The sequence below is a fragment of the Corythoichthys intestinalis genome, chromosome 5 (genome assembly GCF_030265065.1).
Source record: "Corythoichthys intestinalis isolate RoL2023-P3 chromosome 5, ASM3026506v1, whole genome shotgun sequence".
NCBI lineage: Eukaryota > Metazoa > Chordata > Actinopteri > Syngnathiformes > Syngnathidae > Corythoichthys > Corythoichthys intestinalis.
In genome coordinates, this window is record NC_080399.1 from 39,047,881 (window position 1) to 39,068,306 (window position 20,426).

At 38.2% G+C, this 20,426-nt stretch overlaps 1 protein-coding gene across 1 annotated transcript in view; it reads left to right on the top strand.

The window, feature by feature from the left end:
- cdh13 (cadherin 13, H-cadherin (heart)) overlaps positions 1-20,426 on the top strand; it is a 399,871-nt gene that overhangs the window by 132,960 nt on the left and 246,485 nt on the right. The window contains exon 3 of the mRNA XM_057837307.1: positions 2,185-2,351. Coding sequence (XP_057693290.1) covers positions 2,185-2,351 — 167 coding nt within the window. The remainder of the gene's footprint in view (positions 1-2,184; positions 2,352-20,426) is intronic.

A 20,426-nucleotide genomic window follows, 5' to 3' on the forward strand; every position in this document is an offset into this window, starting at 1 on the left:
TCAAAATGGTGTAGAGAATTGTGGAATTTCAATGGTATCGGTATCGGTAACTACTACATTTCTGGTATCGTGACATCCTTATACTCTCTATAGTAAGTATGCTAGCAACAATTCTTGATTAAATGCGAATGGAAGTGGTATTTAAAACAAGTTATATAAAAGACCATATGTTGGAAGGCGGACACTTTTAGCCTCGTTGTGCCTTTGCTATGTACTGTGAGACCGACACAGTTTCACAGCACAGTGTGAATGCTTGTTGCACCTACCTCCCCAATCAACAACTCACGTATGCATCAGAACTTGCTGCCTTCTGTTCTTGTAGGATTCCTCCCTCCAGGATGCACAGTGGGGGAGGGCAAGGGAATCATGTTGTAACAGTGAGTTTAGTATGTAGGAGTGATACAATGGCGTTGGAGAAGGGATGGCCGTGACTGGAGTGTATTAGTATTCCTGGCAGCAAGGTGCCTCAGTCGGGCGAGACATGCTCCCATGTGAGAAATACATCTAATTCAAAGCAAATCGTTCAAATACAGTGGGAGCGCCAGTCGTTATCATGCTAAAAATATTTAACAATTTGGAATTAGGCCAAACCCTACCTTGAGGAATATGACTTAAACACTTGCATGCTAACCAAGACAATAGCATCTCTTGTGGCTGGATTTACATATTTTCAATTCCTGTTTAACACCTGTCAATTTACTGAATGTATTATTTGTCTTCAAGTGATTGCAACTTGAACATTGTAATCACCAAGATACCTGCATAAATGTCATGAAATGTGGTCTCTAGACAAACACTGTCACATGCCAGGGGACAAATAGACCCAAAATTCCAAACTCTAGAACAGAGGCACCATTCACAATTTATTAGCGTAAGACTGCAGCTAGAGTCGGGCGTTAATCCACGCGGATGGCAGTCAGGAACAGCAACCGTAGATTCTTTCCAATTAGCCACCGCAGGTGTTACAAGCCAGGGGTCCGAAGTGGCAGAGGTACAGGTGTGGGATGAGCTGGGACGAGGTCCAGGGCAGGCTCAGGTTCAAAACACAAATACCGCAGAGAACAAGGTACAGGCTGGGGCAAAATTTACTAGGTCAAAAAAAGATGTCAGTAATCCAGATGATCAAGGTGGGAAAAAACTTATATGCAGCTGAAAGGCTAACAAACTCGCAATAATGCTGAAAGCAGAGAGGGTTTAATTAGTGGAGAGACAATGAGGATCAGGTGTGCTGGGCGAGGTGCACAGGTGAGTGAGATCAGAGTGAACGAGTGGCCGGAAGTAATAATGGGGAGGTAAACACATTCTAAAATCAACAAAATAAAACCCCGGACACACCAACAATAACAAAAACTGGAAGGCATACAAAAATAGACAAAACATGACAGGTATGAGGTCCAAACCCTAACAAACACAGTTGTCTAACATGAACACCACATCAACAATGACTATGCGTCCAGGCCCCCAGGAAGCAAAGCATTACAAAATGATCATACTTGGTTGAGACCCAAGTTTCAATACTCGTTTAATTTGGAGATATGATTTAGTGTTTCATTTACACGATGAGATCATTCTTCACCTCATTTCAGCGGTATACTTTCCTTTTTGCAATAAGCAACTCCATGGAAACGTAGATATTGCTGAACCTTTTTCATTTACGGTATAAAAAATTTGCATAACCGTAAACTAATATTAAGGCTTTTAGTGATGCTTTGGTCAGTTCTTTGATCTTAGTGCACTTCAGATCACATTTTAGCCAAACTACATTTAATCACACAAGATCAAAATACATGATGCAAACCATTAAAAATATATGCATAAACAAAACTTAAACATTTATTCATTTGCTTTATTTAATGAAATAATTTGGACATTGCCAGAGATAATGTATGCACTCTACGCACGTTTTTTAAGATTCATGATTTTTGTGTAAACAGCTGCTTTGAAATGTAAACAAGGCAACAGGTCATAAATACTATTATGGCACAAGTAAAGTTGAGATCCTTTGACACTTTTATTGCTGCCAATTTATTCTTTGCTGTGCATTTTCAGCTTCAGGACATCTTTCAGCGCAATATCTGTGAATCTTTTAGCAAACCTTCATTTTTTTTAAAGAGGGAAATAGAGAAAGAGAATTTTCTTTCTAACTAATCATCTGACATTCTCTCTATATTTTTTTATTTGCAGTTGAATTCGATGACTGTGCCGGAAATGAAGACGTGGCCTTTGAGGTGTCTGTAAGTGGCTTCCGCGTTGATGGAAACCTTAATTTAGTACCTCTGCAAGATGTGACATTCAGCGGGCCAGTCATGTTCATCCACGGGCTCAGTGCTCATGCGGATGACATGGCACAGGTGGGCATAACTGGACAGCCGCTTGAGTCGACACGTGCTCTCAAGGTGAGGCCACGCAACGTGGAACTATGTGCATTCATCATGTAATATAAGTACTCAAATTTACATGTGAGGACAATGTAGCGCCTTTATTTAACTTGAAAAGCAAGTTATTAAAATGCAGTAGTCATTAGTAAGCAGTGAAAACCAGAGGCAGAGGTGCTAAAACGATGCTAATCACTGAATATCTCTATCATTTAAATATTTGAAAGTAAACACATGTGAAATTTGACTTTAAAAGTAGAGAAAGTGTCAGTATGAAAGGCCAATTTATTTGAAATATGCCAGCTTGACCTTTAATGAGGGTGGAATGTGTTGCAATCTTAACCTTTAAACATATTGTCACCTAAACATGATGTAGGCACTATTAAATTATGTAGAAAGTATTCCTAGAAATGTGTAAAATGTTACACTGTAGCTTCAAATGGGCCACCACTGTCGATGTTTCTATATGGAATATGTTCTTAATGACAGTGGGTAGTTCATTTGATGTACAGTCTGAGGTCCTAATAGTTTTGGATTTTGCATTGTAGACTTATTTAGTTTAAATATTTTCCTCTCTAATGAATTAGTAATTAACTACTTTGATTGGTTCATAGGTTCAGTTTATTTCCTTACTTTTTTATTTTATTTATGTATTTATTTTTTTTTTAGTTAATTTACATTAATTTGAGGTTTTTAGTAGTTTGGTATTGGTTTTAGTTTTTCCCCCCAAAAAAATGTTTTCAGTCCTTCTTTTTATAGTGTGTAAATATCACTTCTGAGGATGAAAGATGAAAAGCATTAATGTCTTAGATTTCAATGTGTTATATTTTGTGGAAAAACAATGCAGTTTCACTTAATTCTCTTTTTTCCCCTCGTCTTTTAAAGGGTATTACAACACCTGGGGAAATGCTAATATTCCATCATTTATCCATAAACGCATGCCTTTTGGATTCATATCATGCCAATTCGTGTAATTACACACATCGCAACACCAAGAAAATGATAGAAATTTGGATCGATTCTCAAGCTAAAATGACCGGCACCCGAGATCCCGGAAATCTAGCATATTCTGTGCGTGACGTCACAACAAGGAAACAACCGGCTCAGTGCTTAGTGCTGAATGGCGGCGATGATGGCGGACAATTTTGTTTCTAGTTGCAGCAACGAATCCGACGTAACGAACGTCTTTCTAATGCAGAGTTATGAACCTTTCTTTGGAGTTTTGGGTTATCAATTTGAGCCCAAACGAAAGCCAATGCCTCCTAATGAAAGGATCATTGAGGGGAGCAATCACACTGATGAAACACCGGCAACAGATCGTGTGGGAAACACCGAATGGTTTGTTTTGCATTTCTTTTTGTGAAGCTGATACACCGTGACCGCAAAATAATGTATAGAATAATTTAACATTTATTGTGCTATCATAGGTTTTCGCTCTGCCAACAGACACAAATTTGAATGGGATTCGAGGATTTGTTCTATATATTTTACGAGCGATGATTTATACATATGTCCAGTCCTATATCCAATGCGTGATATGTTTTTTATTATAAAAGAGTCCTCACTCTGGCCATTTCGAGCTTGGCTGCTCCGCTCCTTTGGTTAGCCAGGGGTAGTGGGATGGTTTCATCAGAGCCAGTCATCGTTCTCTTTCTTGATAGTATCTTGGGACATTTAGGTGGCTGCGCGTGCATGGTGGGCACCGCATCTGCTTTCAGCAGCAATTTCTTAGCAAAACCTGATTTCATTAGTCCATAGTTCAAATAGTTTTCAGGTGTAAAATGCACACCACACAAAACCATGCCAGAGGCTGGGTCTGCAAAATTAGCCCTCTTAGCACGGACGAACTTTACTCATTGTCTGCATAGTCCAGCCCTTTTTCTCGCGTTCGGGAACTCATGGTTACTACATTGTGACAAATGGCTATTTGTACACCACATAGCATGACAGGTTTGAACCATTTTAGCGATTTTTGATAAAACAGGAACGCAACTCTCTCGTCGATAAACAACGATGGCACCTGCCTCGACCTTTTGTTTCCTTGTTGTGACGTTTCCGCTCCATTCGGCTGTTTCCGGAATACTTTCGGAAATTTTCGTAATTTTCCACTTATTTTCGATAATTGCTCATGAATGTGATTTATTTTTTTGTTAACTTTATTAATATTGTTATCTTGCCATATAACGTTCCTATTGATATCTCACAGCCCCTTAGTATTAAAATACCCTTTAAAAATAGTTTTTATCCATATCAGTTCACGGAAATGTTTTGTTTTTTTTTTCTATATTTTGCCAAAATGTTAATTTTTATTAATTAACAATAATAACCAACTGACTAGTTGGGTTCAAATGCATTTCATTAAAATGTTTGATCTTTAAAGTAATGATCACTCCCAACCCTCCCGTTTGAAATGAAATCGACTTCTATCAATGTCAATGGCAGCCAATGAGTTAACTTAGTCTAAAAACCTGAACTTTACAGCTGAAGCAGCTTTAGATATTTCTATAGTCTTTTTTTTTGTAATGAAAAAAACATAAAAGGAGTAAATACATTTCTTCTGCACTGAATGAGTTAGTATGCCGCTTTTAAGGTTAATAAATGTACTTATTGCTGCTTGGGTTCAACTTCTATTGACATTTTTACATCATTATGACCTTATTATCATTTAGACATTACAATCCATCTACATGGATTCATCTCTTTGTCTAGCTAATTGATCTGTTTGATTAGTGTTTGATTGCCGTTTGCAAACAATCATGTAATTTGTAAATCAGGCAGAGTAGAGAGAGATGAAAACAATTATTAACAGGCCCCCAAAAACCTCTCCCATTGAGTCGAACTGTTCTCATGAGGGAGGCTCTTTGAAAGCTCACATTATTTCACCATCAATTAATGTACTCAAACTCCATTAGCTTTGGGTCTCATATAATCATGTTTTGTTTCCTTTGCACTCCCCAGCAAACGCCTCTGCTCTGTCTCAAGTGGACCATTCAACAAGTGTTCTTTTAAGCCTCGATAACTAACAGATGACTTATTTTAGCGGTTGACAATAACTTGTGTGCTTTGTCTTATCTCTGGAATGGCTCTATTGAAAATGCGTGGTTGAGACACTGAGCTTTTAAATCTCCTCTCTGAACTCAAGCAACTTGTTTGTCTGAGCTGAGATGAATCGTAATTCCATTTTGAAATTGAAATGGTTATCAATTGCCTCAAAAAATTCTTATCCTTGTTTATCTTTAATCATACTTAGCAGGGGCGATACCAGGGGAGGGGGCAGGGGTGGGCAGTGCCCACCCACAGACACGCTCTGCCCACCCAAAGAAAACTACTAATGTCACAATCACTCGGAGGTTCTTTTGACATCGACATTTGTTACCACGGTTAGAAAAAGGAGTCTAAAAGCGTTCGAATTTTAAAAACACACATTAATTTTTTAAAAAGTGATGCAATAAAATAGCTAAAAACTCTGGAGTCAGTTCCGGGTGTTGCGTCTCTTTTTGCCACCCATGTCTGGTCCTGGTGCGGCGTCTCTTTTTGCCGTCAGTGCCTCTTCCGTGCACGGCGTTCGCTCAGGGCCGCCAGTACCTCTTCCGTGCACGGCGTTCGCTCGGGGCCACCAGGGCCTCTTTCGTTCTGCCAGTGTGTTGCCAGTCATTGCCGTATGGGTGGGCAGCGCGCCGCCTACTTCCCCCTCCTGCCTGTTTACCCGTCTAAGTAGTTCTCCAATCCAGCCTCTCTTTAAAACAATGTCAATCACGTGGGGGGGTCCCGGTCCCTCAATCCATAATCACCTTCAGCTGCCAACAATTACAACTCATCACTAAAACCATGCAATATAAAAATACTAGTCAAAACACTAAAACACACATAAAAACGGTTAAAAATCACGCAGTAAAAATACTAGTCAAAACACTATAACACACATAAAAACCGTTAAAAATCACGCAGTTAAAACCAGTAAAACAAGTTGGCAGCCATTATAAAAAGGGTCCATTCTGACATGAATGGCAGTCTGGGCACTAGGGTTGGGCATCAAGCATTGATGGGAACCGGTTTTAACACTCTGATGGTCCCGGAATCGTTCGAATTTTTAAATTTCGATTCCTTGTTTCAATGCCCTGACCTCCAAGCGGAAAAAAATTGCTCGAGTTCAAAGAACGATATTTATATACAAGTTAAAATTAGCCCTGTGAGAAGTCTAATTCATTTAATTAAAAAATTATCAAGAAGTTATGACTTTAACCCTTTAAGGTCTGGGCCTATTTTGTCCGATTTTGCATGCCTTTGAAGTTGCCTTTATATTTCAAAGAAAGAATTGTTTACGATGGCCTGGTTTGGTCCCTTTTTTTGTGACACCTTGAACTTCATGTCCAAACTGTTGTTTTCTTCACTGACCAATAGAGCTGGGAATCTTTGGGCACCTAACGATTCGATTACGATTACGATTCAGAGGCTCCGATTCGATTATAAAACGATTATTGATGCACCCCCCTCCTTTTTTTTTTTTTTTTTAATAAAGTTTTGTACATTAGTTCCAAAATTGTTCAAAAATACTCTCAGGCTAAACCAAACTACTATTTCAGTATCAAGTTAACATATAGCAGTAAACAAATATACAAAAATAACATTAAATAAAAAAACTCCAGTCCCCATTCTGTATCAGCAGCTTTAAACTACATTCAATTAATTTAATGTTGTGAATCAACCGTTAAAGTTGTTAAAATTGCTCCCGTTATTCCATAATTTCCCTTTTGTCTACTTTTGACATGTGAAAGTTTTAAAACTATTTTAAAGATAGATTCAAGTCAATATTTTACCGATTTAGGAGTATTTTAGATAAAAAGTTAATTAGGTTTGCTTGGAAGGTTCGCTACAACAGCATTGCAGGGAAGTTTACTGCTTTAAGATGGCGGCCGTTTACTAACGCATGCATCTAGCTTTTTGCAGATGTGCTGATACCACTACCGAGTCTATAATCTATCTAGTCCTATTTAAATGATATCTACCGTAACATTATGTAGCTTAGCTGTACTTGTAGCAGCGTTTCGACAGCAGTCAGGTATGTTGTTGTGTTTTTTTTATCTTGTGGCATGAGTTGAGCTAGAGCCGTGAGTTGAGCGTTGGCATTACCCGAGGGGCCGGTTAATGAGAAGCATAATGTTTAGCTACTCCCGCTCCGTTCCGTCCCGAAGACCGCGCGGCGCGCTGAGTGTGTTGTACTTCCGCTTTACTTGGCATATTTCAATAATCGGAATTTGGATGTTTGTGAATCGTTCTCAAATCTTCCACGGCCGAATCGCGAATAATCTAAGAATCGGAAATTTTGCACACCTCTACTGACCAATTATAAATCATCATTTTGGGCCCAAAAAGACCAAAAATTCCAAAATCGTTTTGTCAAAGTTTTTAATATTGATGTCCAATTGACAACCAAACATGCGTAACGAACCATTTTGAAACTTTGTAATATTTATTCAACATGTTAGGATGAACATTCAACCAAAAAAATTTAGAATAATTAGTCTTATATTTGACAATTCAACATAAACAACAGGTATAGCCATAGGCGTGTTTTGCCTTTATACATGCTCTAGTCAAAACAGGTTATATACAGCAGACCAAACAGTGAAGAACAGTGAAAAAATATATACCATCTAACACAAAAAGTGTTAAGAGGCCATCTCTTTATGAGTTTAGGTATTGCGGCCCATCACCTGATGAAAACTATGTACACAGAATCAAGCTTCTTGAACACACATTTATATGCACAAATTGAGAAGACTGATTGTGGGGGGGGGGGGGGGGAATATATATATATATATATATATTTAACATTGGAAAAAAAAGTATTTTCAAAAATATTTACAATAAACAAGATAAAAAATTTTCAGGCATGCCGCTCCGAAAAGCAGTTTCGTCCTGGAATTACACACAGGGCTACATCACACAGCCCACACTTCCATGGGGTGTCGGTCCTCTTTCCACCCTTCCATTTTCATTTCACTTTACTTTCATTGTCACTATAAATGTACATGAAAAAAGTCAGTATTTATGAAAATAATAAAGTATAAAATAAAAATATATACAGCAATAAATAAGAAATCTATATGTATGACAATAGAAAGAATACCATAGCTGAAAATGTGCTACATCCCTAATCTTCATATAGAAAGAAGAACACCACAAATTATAAATTCCTCCCTTCATATAGAAAGAAGAACACTACAAATTATAAATTCCTCCCTGGTATACACACAGTGCACGTACGACTTTGATCTGATATGCACATTTTATTATTATATACACAAACACACACTAATATTGCATCAAAATTAACTTTGTCTTGCAATATCAAAAGAAACTTTCAAAAGAAACGTTTTCAGCATAAAAAAAAAAAAAAAAGTGAGTTGGTTTACCTCTGCTCGTCGTTGGCGTCACCCACGTGTTCAAATCCGTCACTATTTTCACTCGAGGACTCTTCCGAAGAAGACGATGACGAATTTGGACCATCCTCTTCCTGAAGTTGATCAAAAAGCACAATTGCTTGCGCTAAATTTAGTTTTCCGTTCATTCTCAAAGTCACACAAAGTCGCTGCTCGATCCAAACGGCCGTCGCTCGCCACCTCGCTGGTTCAGAACACTCCTCCCTCTCGTTCGGTGGAACCTCGCACGGCAGTTATATTTATATATAAAACACGCATTTTGTGCTTCCACTGTGACTTCGAAAGGGTTCGTTTGATTTGTGTTTTTTTCATGGAGGTTCCGTTTTGAAAAAGGACAAGAAATGATGGAAATATAGACATAAACAAATGATCCATGCAGCGTTTTAATGTTTTTTTGAGAGGACAATAAAACTATAAAACTTAAATGACAATATCTCATATATCTCATATATCTATCTTGGTCGATTGACTTCACATAATAATGAGAGTAAACCGCAACTTCCGCACTTTAAAACCAGACCATCCAACGGCATGTGGGTGACGTAATTAAAACGTGAGGGCGCTTCAAAGACGACGTGCGCTGAGGACGCGCCGGCGCGTCCTTCGACTCTTAAGGGTTAATATAAACTATGCAATTTTATTTGACTCTGCATTTTTTTCTGACCCTGCCTCTTAAAAGAATCGTACTCGAGAATCGTTCGGAACCGGAATCGAAACGTGGAGTCAGAATCGGAACCGGAATCGTTCAATTTCAAACGATGCCCAACACTACTGGGCACCGCGTATGGTATCCCATTCATATAGTACTGATGTGTTCTAAGTTTTAACCTTTGCATTGTTACCTCCTTTCACCTTAAATAAATAAATAAATAAATAAATGAAATGTTCATTTTGTTCCTAGGGGGGCGCTACACACATTTACGCATATTTTAATTTTTTTTTTTTTTTTTACATTTTATCGAAGTTTTCACCAGTGCTCACCTGGCTGTTTGGTTTGGTGACTGCTAGAGGGCGCTACATAGTGTATTTGGAATTTGTCTTTACACGGTGTCAAACGTTGCACGTGTCTTCACCTGCCTGCCGATTTTGGTGCATTTTGAAGCATTCTAAGGGGGTCAAATTGAGCTCAAAGGGCCTGCGAAACCAATAATAACTATAATAATTATAATAATAAAACCGAGGAACCACAATAGGTTACCTAAAAAAACATCGTCACCTGCATGTCCATACTGTTCAGTTATAGATGTGTTCTAAGTCAAATCAAATCAAATCAACTTTTATGTGTTTCGACCAAATCACAACAACTGTTATCTCAAGGAGAAAACAAAACATGTTTTAAGGTGCAGTAGCCCTATGCTGGATTTCGACCTACTTATTTATTTATTTTTTTTTAATTTTTTTTTGCCCCCCAGGTCAGACTAATGCCCACCCACACCTGGCATCCTGGTAACACCACTGATACATAGTAACTGAATCGAAACATCTTGTGGCATTTTTCTAACATATGTCACTATTTTACCGAGGATAGCTGGAAATAATTTTATAATGAGGTATTAGCTTGTTTTCAGACAAGGCCAGAGACGAAGGGAGGCTATAAAAAAGATTCTCATTGTGCACAGAAGTCTGTATTCAAAGTGATAATTTGCCAAATTGGGGATGGATCCATTTCACTTCGACAGATGCATAATACCAAAATGGATTGAGGGCATTCTGAGATGTTTTTTTACAAATACTCTTTCCCCTGTGGGGACACAGGCAAGCATCATTCAAATTTAACAACTGATAAGAGGTGAAATAATCTAAATCCATAAGCCTATTTATTCAGCTTTTCTTATGTTTCCTTCTTTTATTTTGCAAATGCTATGAATTCAACCTTCCATCCAGCAATGGCAAATAGATTTTCCTCTTAGCCAGCTTTAAATGTTGACTGAGGCCGTCTGGTACATAACATCTTGCATACGCAGCACAACAGCACACAGTATAATCTTTTTTTTGTCACCATTTCACTCAGTAATTCTGTTTACAGATTTTCCTATTGTCTGTTGTTTTTCTTTGGAGATTGATTCTCGTTTATTCAAAACATTTGGTTGGAAGGCTTGACATGTTATTGGCTCTTGAACATACCAGTTGGATCCACTGCTAGTGTGGAAACCAAAATGCTGAATGTTAGTAGCAAGTGCAAACCAACACCAAATTTAATTTTGAAAAGATTATGCAGCCAAGCATTAATCATTCTTCTGATGAGTATTAAATTTAATTCATTATTGGAGAAAAAAAAAGTCAGCAAATGCCTGATTTGCAAATTTAGTTATTAGCATTTCTGCCAATCTGTCTTGATTTCGTGCATTAACACAGCTTTTTGTTAATAATACATCATGGTCCAGCAACTAATTGATTGGAATATGAAAACTGCATTGGCACATACAGTATGTTCAAGATAAACTATTCAATTAAATTTGAATAAACATCCTGTCCACATTAGTATTAATTTAAGATTATAGTAGGCTACAGCATACTGGTAGTTAAATCAGCATTAATTACAATTCATATGTTATGTCCTGTAATTACTTAAACATCACATAGACTTAGTACTTAGCAAATTAAATGTTTCAGTAAGACAGTTTTATTTTTACTTGGTGGCAGATCCAGTATTTTCTTACACAAATTATTATCTGTACAACCTTGCCACCAGTGGCTGGAGTTGGCCTTGATGCTATCCATTTCTCAGCAGGACTCCAGCATATTGTCAGAAATGAGTAATGACACTTCTCAATATAGCATTGAAAGTAAAAATGGCAGAAAAGACAAGGACGCCACTGCAACTCTGGACTCAATGTTTTTTTTCTCATGGCTGCCTATACAAATACATCTGCACTCCCACACAGGCATGTAGTAACACATTGGTGTACACGCACAAATACCCGCAAACAAGCATATATATTTTTTTAATCATGCACACTTGAAAAGCGAGTGGTTGAAATAATGAGCAATTGAGTTAATAAATACATTAGTTCACTGCGTCTCTTGTTGTATGTACCTTAATAATAACATAGTTTGTCCATCCCTGGCCAGCTATCGTGTTATTGAGGGAGGAAGGAAGGAAGGAAGGAAGGAAGGAAGGAAGGAAGGAAGGAAGGAAGGAAGGAAGGAAGGAAGGAAGGAAGGAAGGAAGGAAGGAAGGAAGGAAGGAAGGATGGATGGATGGATGGATGGATGGATGGATGGATGGATGGATGGATGGATGGATGGATGGATGGATGGATGGATGGATGGATGGATGGATGGATGGATGGATGGATGGATGGATGGATGGATGGATGGATGGATGGATGGATGGATGGATGGATGGATGGATGGATGGATGGATGGATGGATGGATGGATGGATGGATGGATGGATGGATGGATGGATGATACTACATTAGTACAAAGGGCCGGAGTGGGACTCATTTTCAGCCTGAGAGTTTAATGCCACAGACCGGCCCATTTTATATCATGACCGACCGTATTGAAATATTGTAATAATAATCGTGCTGTTAAGCGATTAACATCGTTAATCGCTATTAATCGCATGCTGTCAATAGTAAACTTGCGATTAGTGGCATTTTTTTTTTTTTTTTATGTTTTAATTTTTAAATACATCTATTAGCACGTGAGTTGACCAATGTGCTTACCTTACAATAAATTTAATCCTCATTACAAGCAAGAAAAGAGTTTTAAAGATACAGAAATGTCATTTTACTGACTGGTGAAACACAGCACAAGCATAGCACATTGGTAGTTTAAAACATTACCGTAAACTGACAATATGTACGGTAATAATATGATCTGACAACTTCTTCAACTTACCAGAATCCAGGAGAAAACAAATAAGATTTGACTTTTCTTTTATAGGCTGCTGTATAACTTGTCCGTTTCATCATGATGAATAAATGTTTCTTCCATGGATTGACAGACGTATTTGTGGCTTAGAGTTCAATATGAATGGGAAGTGTTTGATTGTCCAATAATCATGGAGAATTCTCAGCTCCATGAGGTCCTGTCACTCAGCTTCGCCTTGTTCGACTAATGCCCAGTTGTTTCTAATAGTGGATAGACTTTTTTTTTTTTTTTAAATTACTTTTACTTTTTCACAAATACACTGAGTTGAGATCATTTAAATGTGTGCATTAAGGAAAACCTTGTTTTTTCCCCCTCTTTTCCCAACCCAAGTATTTCAACTGGTGGAGCCCTTGAGTGTTATACATTAACCTTGACGTGTAGCCACTGAAACATGGGGTCTTCTGATCTCATTGATACATGCAGCATGTCACAGCTGAGACCTCTGCTTCACGACTTTGACGCACTCATCCCTGGCCGCCAGACTCAGGTCGGAGTTCTTACAGCCTGTGCTTAAAAGGCCATCATCTCACACAGTTTAACAGTCTCATGTCCAGTTTAATATTTCTCTTTTTGACATTTGGAAGGTCATACCTCAATGAGTTTGGTAAGAGTGGCCATTTCAGAGATCACTTGTGTATCTAGACTGGTTCTGGTCTGGCTGTGTTTATGATTACTTTTTCATTTTGTTTACTGACCTTTGGAAGGTTCTAGAAGCATAAGGTAAAACAGATGGTGGCACGAACGAATGTAAGCCTCACCATTACCCTCTATGTCTGAGGGTCGGCGTTGCCTGAGACAAATGACCTAGTTCTTGCCTCTTACCTGTTCTATTTCAACTTGCTGTGCCAGACATGTTGACATAAAAGAACAGAAGGATCAGCAGTCGATACGCAAACAGAGCCCCATTTATTGGCACACCGCATTTGTGTCAATACAGTGTTGTACTATATTTAAGATGAAGGGAAATAGATGATATCTTCATTGCTGCATCAATTCATCGTATATCTTTTAAGAGCATCTAAACTGATCTAATTTGGCAGCTCAGACTCAGTAAATTGTGATAAAGTTTAGGTTTCTTTTTTTTGCTAACACGAGGACAGAAGTTTTATTGCTCATGACTACGTCTCTTTAGGGCACATCTAAAATCCTTTAGCCTGCTTATTAATCAGTCACTCCTTGAACTGTGTTTCAAATTCCATTGATGGATGTCTCTAAATATGAATGATATGGCAGTAGGCAATGTGTACAATTATCCACCGCACATTCCGTCTATGAGAGCTGCGCTAACAAGCCCAGCAGTTTGGGAAATTAGATGTTAAACTAATACAACAAATGTTTTACTCACAATATGTGACACGAACATGTTTTTGTGACATGGATAAGAAGCAGGGATTGTTGTTTTAGGGAGATGATGTTCCCCTCTATTCCCCACCATGTTCACTAAAGACCTGAGTAATGTCCAGGCTAGATTTGTCACTTGCAATCATTCCACCAAAAGTGAGCGATTGCTTTAGAGCCCAAGCATCCCTGAGCAGTCACATTTGCTCGCTTTCACTTCAATGGTGACAATTTCTTTTTTTAATGCAACTCAGCAGGAGCGGATGAGCATGAAACTCTCATCTTTTGCCCCATTCAAATGCATTAAGGTTACAGATGTCACCATTAATGCATCCACTATAACTATATTGGTGCATCTCAATTCCTTATTTACAAGGTCATTGATCTGGTTCAACATGCAAATTTGTCCCTCCTGAGACTCAACTGAAGAAATAAATTGAGCAGCAAGGAGATTTTACAACAATATTTTTATATTGTTTCATTATGTCAGTTAAACAATTTTGTATGATAGAGCACCAGGAAGTCCATAGCTGTGGTAGCAGAAACATATGTGCTCGTCAACGCTTATTTCTCGAGAATTCAGAAAATTCCATCCATCCATATAACTTGGTGTTGGAAGAAGGGACGCAGTTAATGAACTGACTAGCGTGGAGTGACCATGACCCACTCTCATAGTAAGTCGTAATTAGAAATTTCTCCAACAGATTCACTCAATTCGGAAGCATACATTTAGGATGTGAGTGGAAGATGGAGTCATTGGGGAAAACTTTCGCAAGCACAGAGGAAATGGAAATTTTTCTTGGAGGCTAATGCCATGACTTTCGCTCACGACACAGTAATTGTTTGTTCCCAAGTATTATGAAAGTCGCACAGATTTATGGCACATATGCAACAAAAATGGCTGTAATTTCAAACCCCGAAAAATACTACTAATAACTTGAATTTAAGTAATATCTGGGTCAGGTTAATTCCCCTTACACACACACATGCACACAAACATACATCCGAACATTATACATACATACAGTACGGGCCAAAAGATTGGACACACCTCATTCAATGCAACACAAAAGAAGGTCCCACCCCATTGATAAATCAATACATTCCACTAATTAACCGTAAAAAAGGCATACCTGGAAAGTCGAAACCATTTTAGGTGACTCCTTCTTGAAGCTCATCAAGAGCATGGCAAAAGTGTGCAAAAAAGTAATCAGAGCAAAGGGTAGCTACTTTGAAGATACTAGAATATGATATGTTTTTAGTTCTTTCACCGTTTTTTGCAAAGTTTAAAATTCCAAACAAGTTCATTCATTGTTATATTACATTCAGTAAGAATTTACAATGTAAACAGTCATGAAATTAAAGAAAATACACAAATGAGAAGGTGTTTCCAAACTTTTGGCCTGTACTGTATATGTGTGTGTATGCATGCTATATACAGCATAATCATCTTCTTGGCCTTCTCCACTTTCTAATCATTACTCTTCTACTCACCATTCCAGTCGAGGTCTCTACCCTGTCATCCTCTTTGCTCCTCAGCTCTGACTCCTACAGGTCAATAACGGTGGTGGAGTGATTATTATTAGCGTAATACTATAACTATCTACTGATTTTAATCATACGTGAATAAGATCAGCTGAAAAATACAGCTGATGCTCCAGAAGGAAGTCACCCTAAAGATAATGGTAAAAAGAGTGCACACTTGACTCTACTAGGACCTTCACAATGCATTTCAGACTAGCTAGCTAGCAGCGTTATTTTATAGAAAAACAACAGAGGTAAAAGGTGTGCAAAGATTATCTGTAGTGTGTAAACCGGGTTTGTAAAACACAGAGCATTTGGTTTATTAATTACATGGGACTTGCTGCTGTTAGCTGCTGGCTGGAGCTCGCTAACCGTTACTACCAGCATCGAGAAATACAAACTCTCTTGAAAAACCATATTATGTCCATCTTTCATCCATTTATTCACACTCTGCTCTGGTGTATGTGCGGCAGATGAACACACACATACAATGCCGGTATAAACAGCCAACTGGTCACAGCGAAAACGCTGACTGGATTTTCAGCGATGTGGGCGTTTTCTATATGAACAAGTGGAATAGATTGGATAATGACGCGCTGAAGGGGCTCGCAACCTTACTCTATGAAGTGAAGGGAAACTGCCAGATTTTTTTTTTTTTTTTAATCATATTTAGGTGAATAATGACAGGTTATATGGTTATTGATTTAAACTGATATTCTGGAAACTTCATAGTGAATATGTCAGCATTTTTTTTTTTTTTTGATAAAACATCATCAAGTCATTTTTGGGGGGGGGGGGGGGGGGGCTTCAGAATACCCCCCCTAAAATAGGCCTAACAACGCCACTAATCTGATCCACTCTACTATGAGGCAGACAAACGCTAGTATTATTTGTATTGTTGCCTTAAAATTTTTCTGCGGCTCTAGATTGTTTTTGTCTGTTCAACTTAGGTGGTTTCTCTGAGACAGTATTCAGTCAAATTATGAAGGGATACATTTTCATCAATTGTGTGTGCGAGGGGGCAAGGGTGCGTGTGTTGTCTTTCCTGCTCCCTGGGCTTGTGTCCAGTTGTGTGGATAGTCTCCAGGCTTTCTTTCATTGTAGGTTGTCCTCTCCATGTTAGCTGCCAGGATTTGAGCTTCCTCTCATTATTTCAATGACGGACTGATTTTTTTTTTCTTTTTCACATCCAAGTAGAAGTGTGTGTGTATGTGTGCTTAAGGGGGCATCTCATTGTTCACAAACAAACAACAGCAGGAGGGTGGAAGATGAAATTAGTTGATGCAATCGTGTATTGAAGAGCTCCAATCTGTGATCTGCTCCTTCTGCTTCAGCATGCTTTCACATTGTCAAAACCATCTGCAGTAATTGTTACTGCTTCATTAAATCAGTCACTATCTTGTTGTGTATGCCAATGTGTACCCCTTTGTTTTGGGTGTCTAAAATCAAATGGAAGCTTTTTTCGTGCTGGAGCATTAAATTGTCGGTGCCTCTAGTTCTATCTGTCCATTTTCAACTTTTTATTCTGTTCAGGGTGACACGATCTTACTTTCTTTTGGTCATTGTTTTAATAATAATAATAATAAACCTTCACTTAGGCTAGGTTCATACCGCAGGTCTTAATGCACAATTCTGATTTTTTGTCATCTCTATTTTTTTTGGCGTGTCCGTTCTGACTGCCTTTGTCCATTGAGCCCATTCAAGCAACACGCATGCGCACTAATTCGCAGTCGAGATGCGCTGTGAAAATTGACCCGCATGCGCAGGAGCATCAAAAGAAATGCTGGCTGGGCATCATTCTAGGGCCAGGGTCCTCAATTAGTGGACCGCGGTCCACGACCGGACCATGGCACACCTCTCGGTGGACCCAGAGCAAATGGCACGTTTCAAAAAAAAGAAAAAAAAAAATTAACATAGACAGCCTGCATGGATGAGCTGATTGGCTGAGAGAGCGTGCACGGATGTGCTGATTGGCTGAGAGAGCGTGCATGCTGCTAGCTAGAGTGGACTGACCGCAGCAGTGTGAAACACGAGTCGCACCCGGCACTTTGCAATTTGTTTGTTTACATGCCACCAGTGGAAGACTGAATCTAACAAAATGTCATGTTAAAGATGACCAAGAGAAGAAAAGTGGACAACAAAAATTGCCGTTTCAATGAGGAATGGACTGACAAATATGCGTCCATTTTACCAACTGCAAGTACCAAACCCAAGATCTGGGCCTATTTTGTCTGATTTTGCATGCCTTTGAAGTTGCCTTTATGTTTCAAAGAAAGAATTGTTCACGATGGCCTGGTTTGGTCCTTTTTTTTGTGACACCTTGAACTTCATGTCCAAACTGTTGTTTCCTTCACTGACCAATTATAAATCATCATTTTGGCCCAAAAAGACCAAAAATTCCAAAATCGTTTTGTCAAAATATTTAATATTGATGTCCAATTGACAACCAAACATGCATAACGAACTGTTTTGAAACTTTGTAATATTTATTCAACATGTTAGGATGAACATTCAACCAAAAAAATTTAGAATAAATAGTCTTATATTTGACAATTCAACATAAACAACAGGTATAGCCATAGGCGTTTTTTGCCTTTATACATGCTCTAGTCAAAACCGGTTATATACAGCAGACCAAACAGTGAAGAACAGTGAAAAAATATATACCATCTAACACAAAAAGTGTTTAGAGGCCATCTCTTTATGAGTTTAGGTATTGCGGCCCATCACCTGATGAAAACTATGTACACACAATCAAGCTTCTTGAACACACATTTATATACACAAATTGAGAAGACTGATTGTGGGGAAAAAAAAAAAAAAATATATATATATATATATATATATATATATAACATTGGGGAAAAAAGTATTTTCAAAAATATTTACAATAAACAAGTTACATTTTTTTCAGGCATGCCACTCCGAATAGCAGTTTCGTCCTGGGACACAGGGCTACATCACACAGCCCACACTTCCATGGGTTGTCGGTCCTCTTTCCACCCTTCCACCCTTCCATTTTCATTTCACTTTACTTTCATTGTCACTATAAATGTACCGTACATGAAAAAAAAGTTAGTATTTATGAAAATAATAAAGTATAAAATAAAAATATATACAGCAATAAATAATAATGGAAATCTATATGTATGACAATAGAAAGAATACCATAGCTGAATATGTGCTACATCCCTAATCTTCATATAGAAAGAACACCACCACAAATTATAAATTCCTGCCTGGGATACACACAGTGCACGTACGACTTTGATATGATATGCACATTTTATTATTATATACACAAACACACACTTATATTGCATCAAAATTCACTTTGGCTTGCAATATCAAAAGAAACTTTCAAAAGAAACTTTTTCAGCATAAAAAAAAAAAAGTGAGTTGGCTTACCTCTGCTCGTCGATGGCGTCACCCACGTGTTCAAATCCGTCACTATCTTCACTCGAGGACTCTTCCGAAGAAGACGATGATGACGAATTTGGACCATCCTCTTCCTCAAGTTGATCAAAAAGCACAACTGCTTGCGCCAAATTTAGTTTTCCGTTCATTCTCAAAGTCACACAAAGTCGCTGCTCGATCCAAACGGCCGTCGCTCGCCACCTCGCTGCTTCAGAACACTCCTCCCTCTCGTTCGGTGGAACCTCGCACGGCAGTTATATTTATAAAAAAAAAAAACGCATTTTGTGCTTCCACTGTGACTTCGAAAGGGTTCGTTTGATTTGTGTTTTTTTCATGGAGCTTCCGTTTTGAAAAAGGACAAGAAATGATGGAAATATAGACATAAACAAATGATCCATGCAGCGTTTTAATGTTTTTTTGAGAGGACAATAAAACTATAAAACTTAAATGACAATATCTCACGTTTTAGTTGGTCGATTGACTTCAAATAATAACGAGAGTAAACCGCAACTTCCGCACTTTAAAACAAGACCAACCAACGGCATGTGGGTGACGTAATTAAAACGTGAGGGCGCTTCAAAGACGACGTGCGCTGAGGACGTGCTGGCGCGTCCTTCGACTCTCAAGGGTTAATATGCTTAAAGACAATGGCACTATTAAAAGTGAAAATCTGAAACGCCATTATGTTAAAGAGCACAGCTCTTTTGAAGAGAGGTTTCCTCCTAAATCAGAATTGAGAAGGCAATAAATTAAGAGGTTGAAGCAGTCATATCAAGAGTCAAGCAAGCTTATTGTTAAATCTATGACACAACAACAAATTGCAGCGGAGTGCTCAGTCAGAGTGTCGTGGGTGTTGGCCAAACATAAAAAGCCGTTCTCTGATGGAGAAATAATAAAAGACTGCATGACTGAATTGATGGCAGCAATGTTCGAAGGAAAAGAAAAGGAGAAAAATGACAACAAAAATCAAACAAATCTCACTTCCAGATTCATCAACCACAAGACTTACTGAAGTACTGGCTGATGATGTGAGTAAACAGCTTTGTGACCCCCAAATGCCATTTCTCTCATTGAGCAGTGTTTTATAGTTAAAGTTACTGTCAAAAATTATTTTGTATGCACCTTAATGAAAGAGCTTGTCATTTATGTTCTGTACATGTGAACATGGACTGTACTACTTGAACATGTTCCTTTTTTGTCCAGCAGTGTTTTACAGTTACAAAATGTACTGCCAATAGTTATTGTTTGCACCTTAATGACAGATCTTGTCAATTATTGAGTGTACATGTGTAAACATTGTAATTGCGTGTTTTTTCGTATTTTTATTTTAAGTCAAGAAAATGTTCTGTCAATTTATTTTTATTTTATCAGAATGTGCATTGTATTTTTGTTTGGTCAAAAGAAAACCACCTTTACCACCTTCAGCCTGCCTTGTACTTGACAAACAT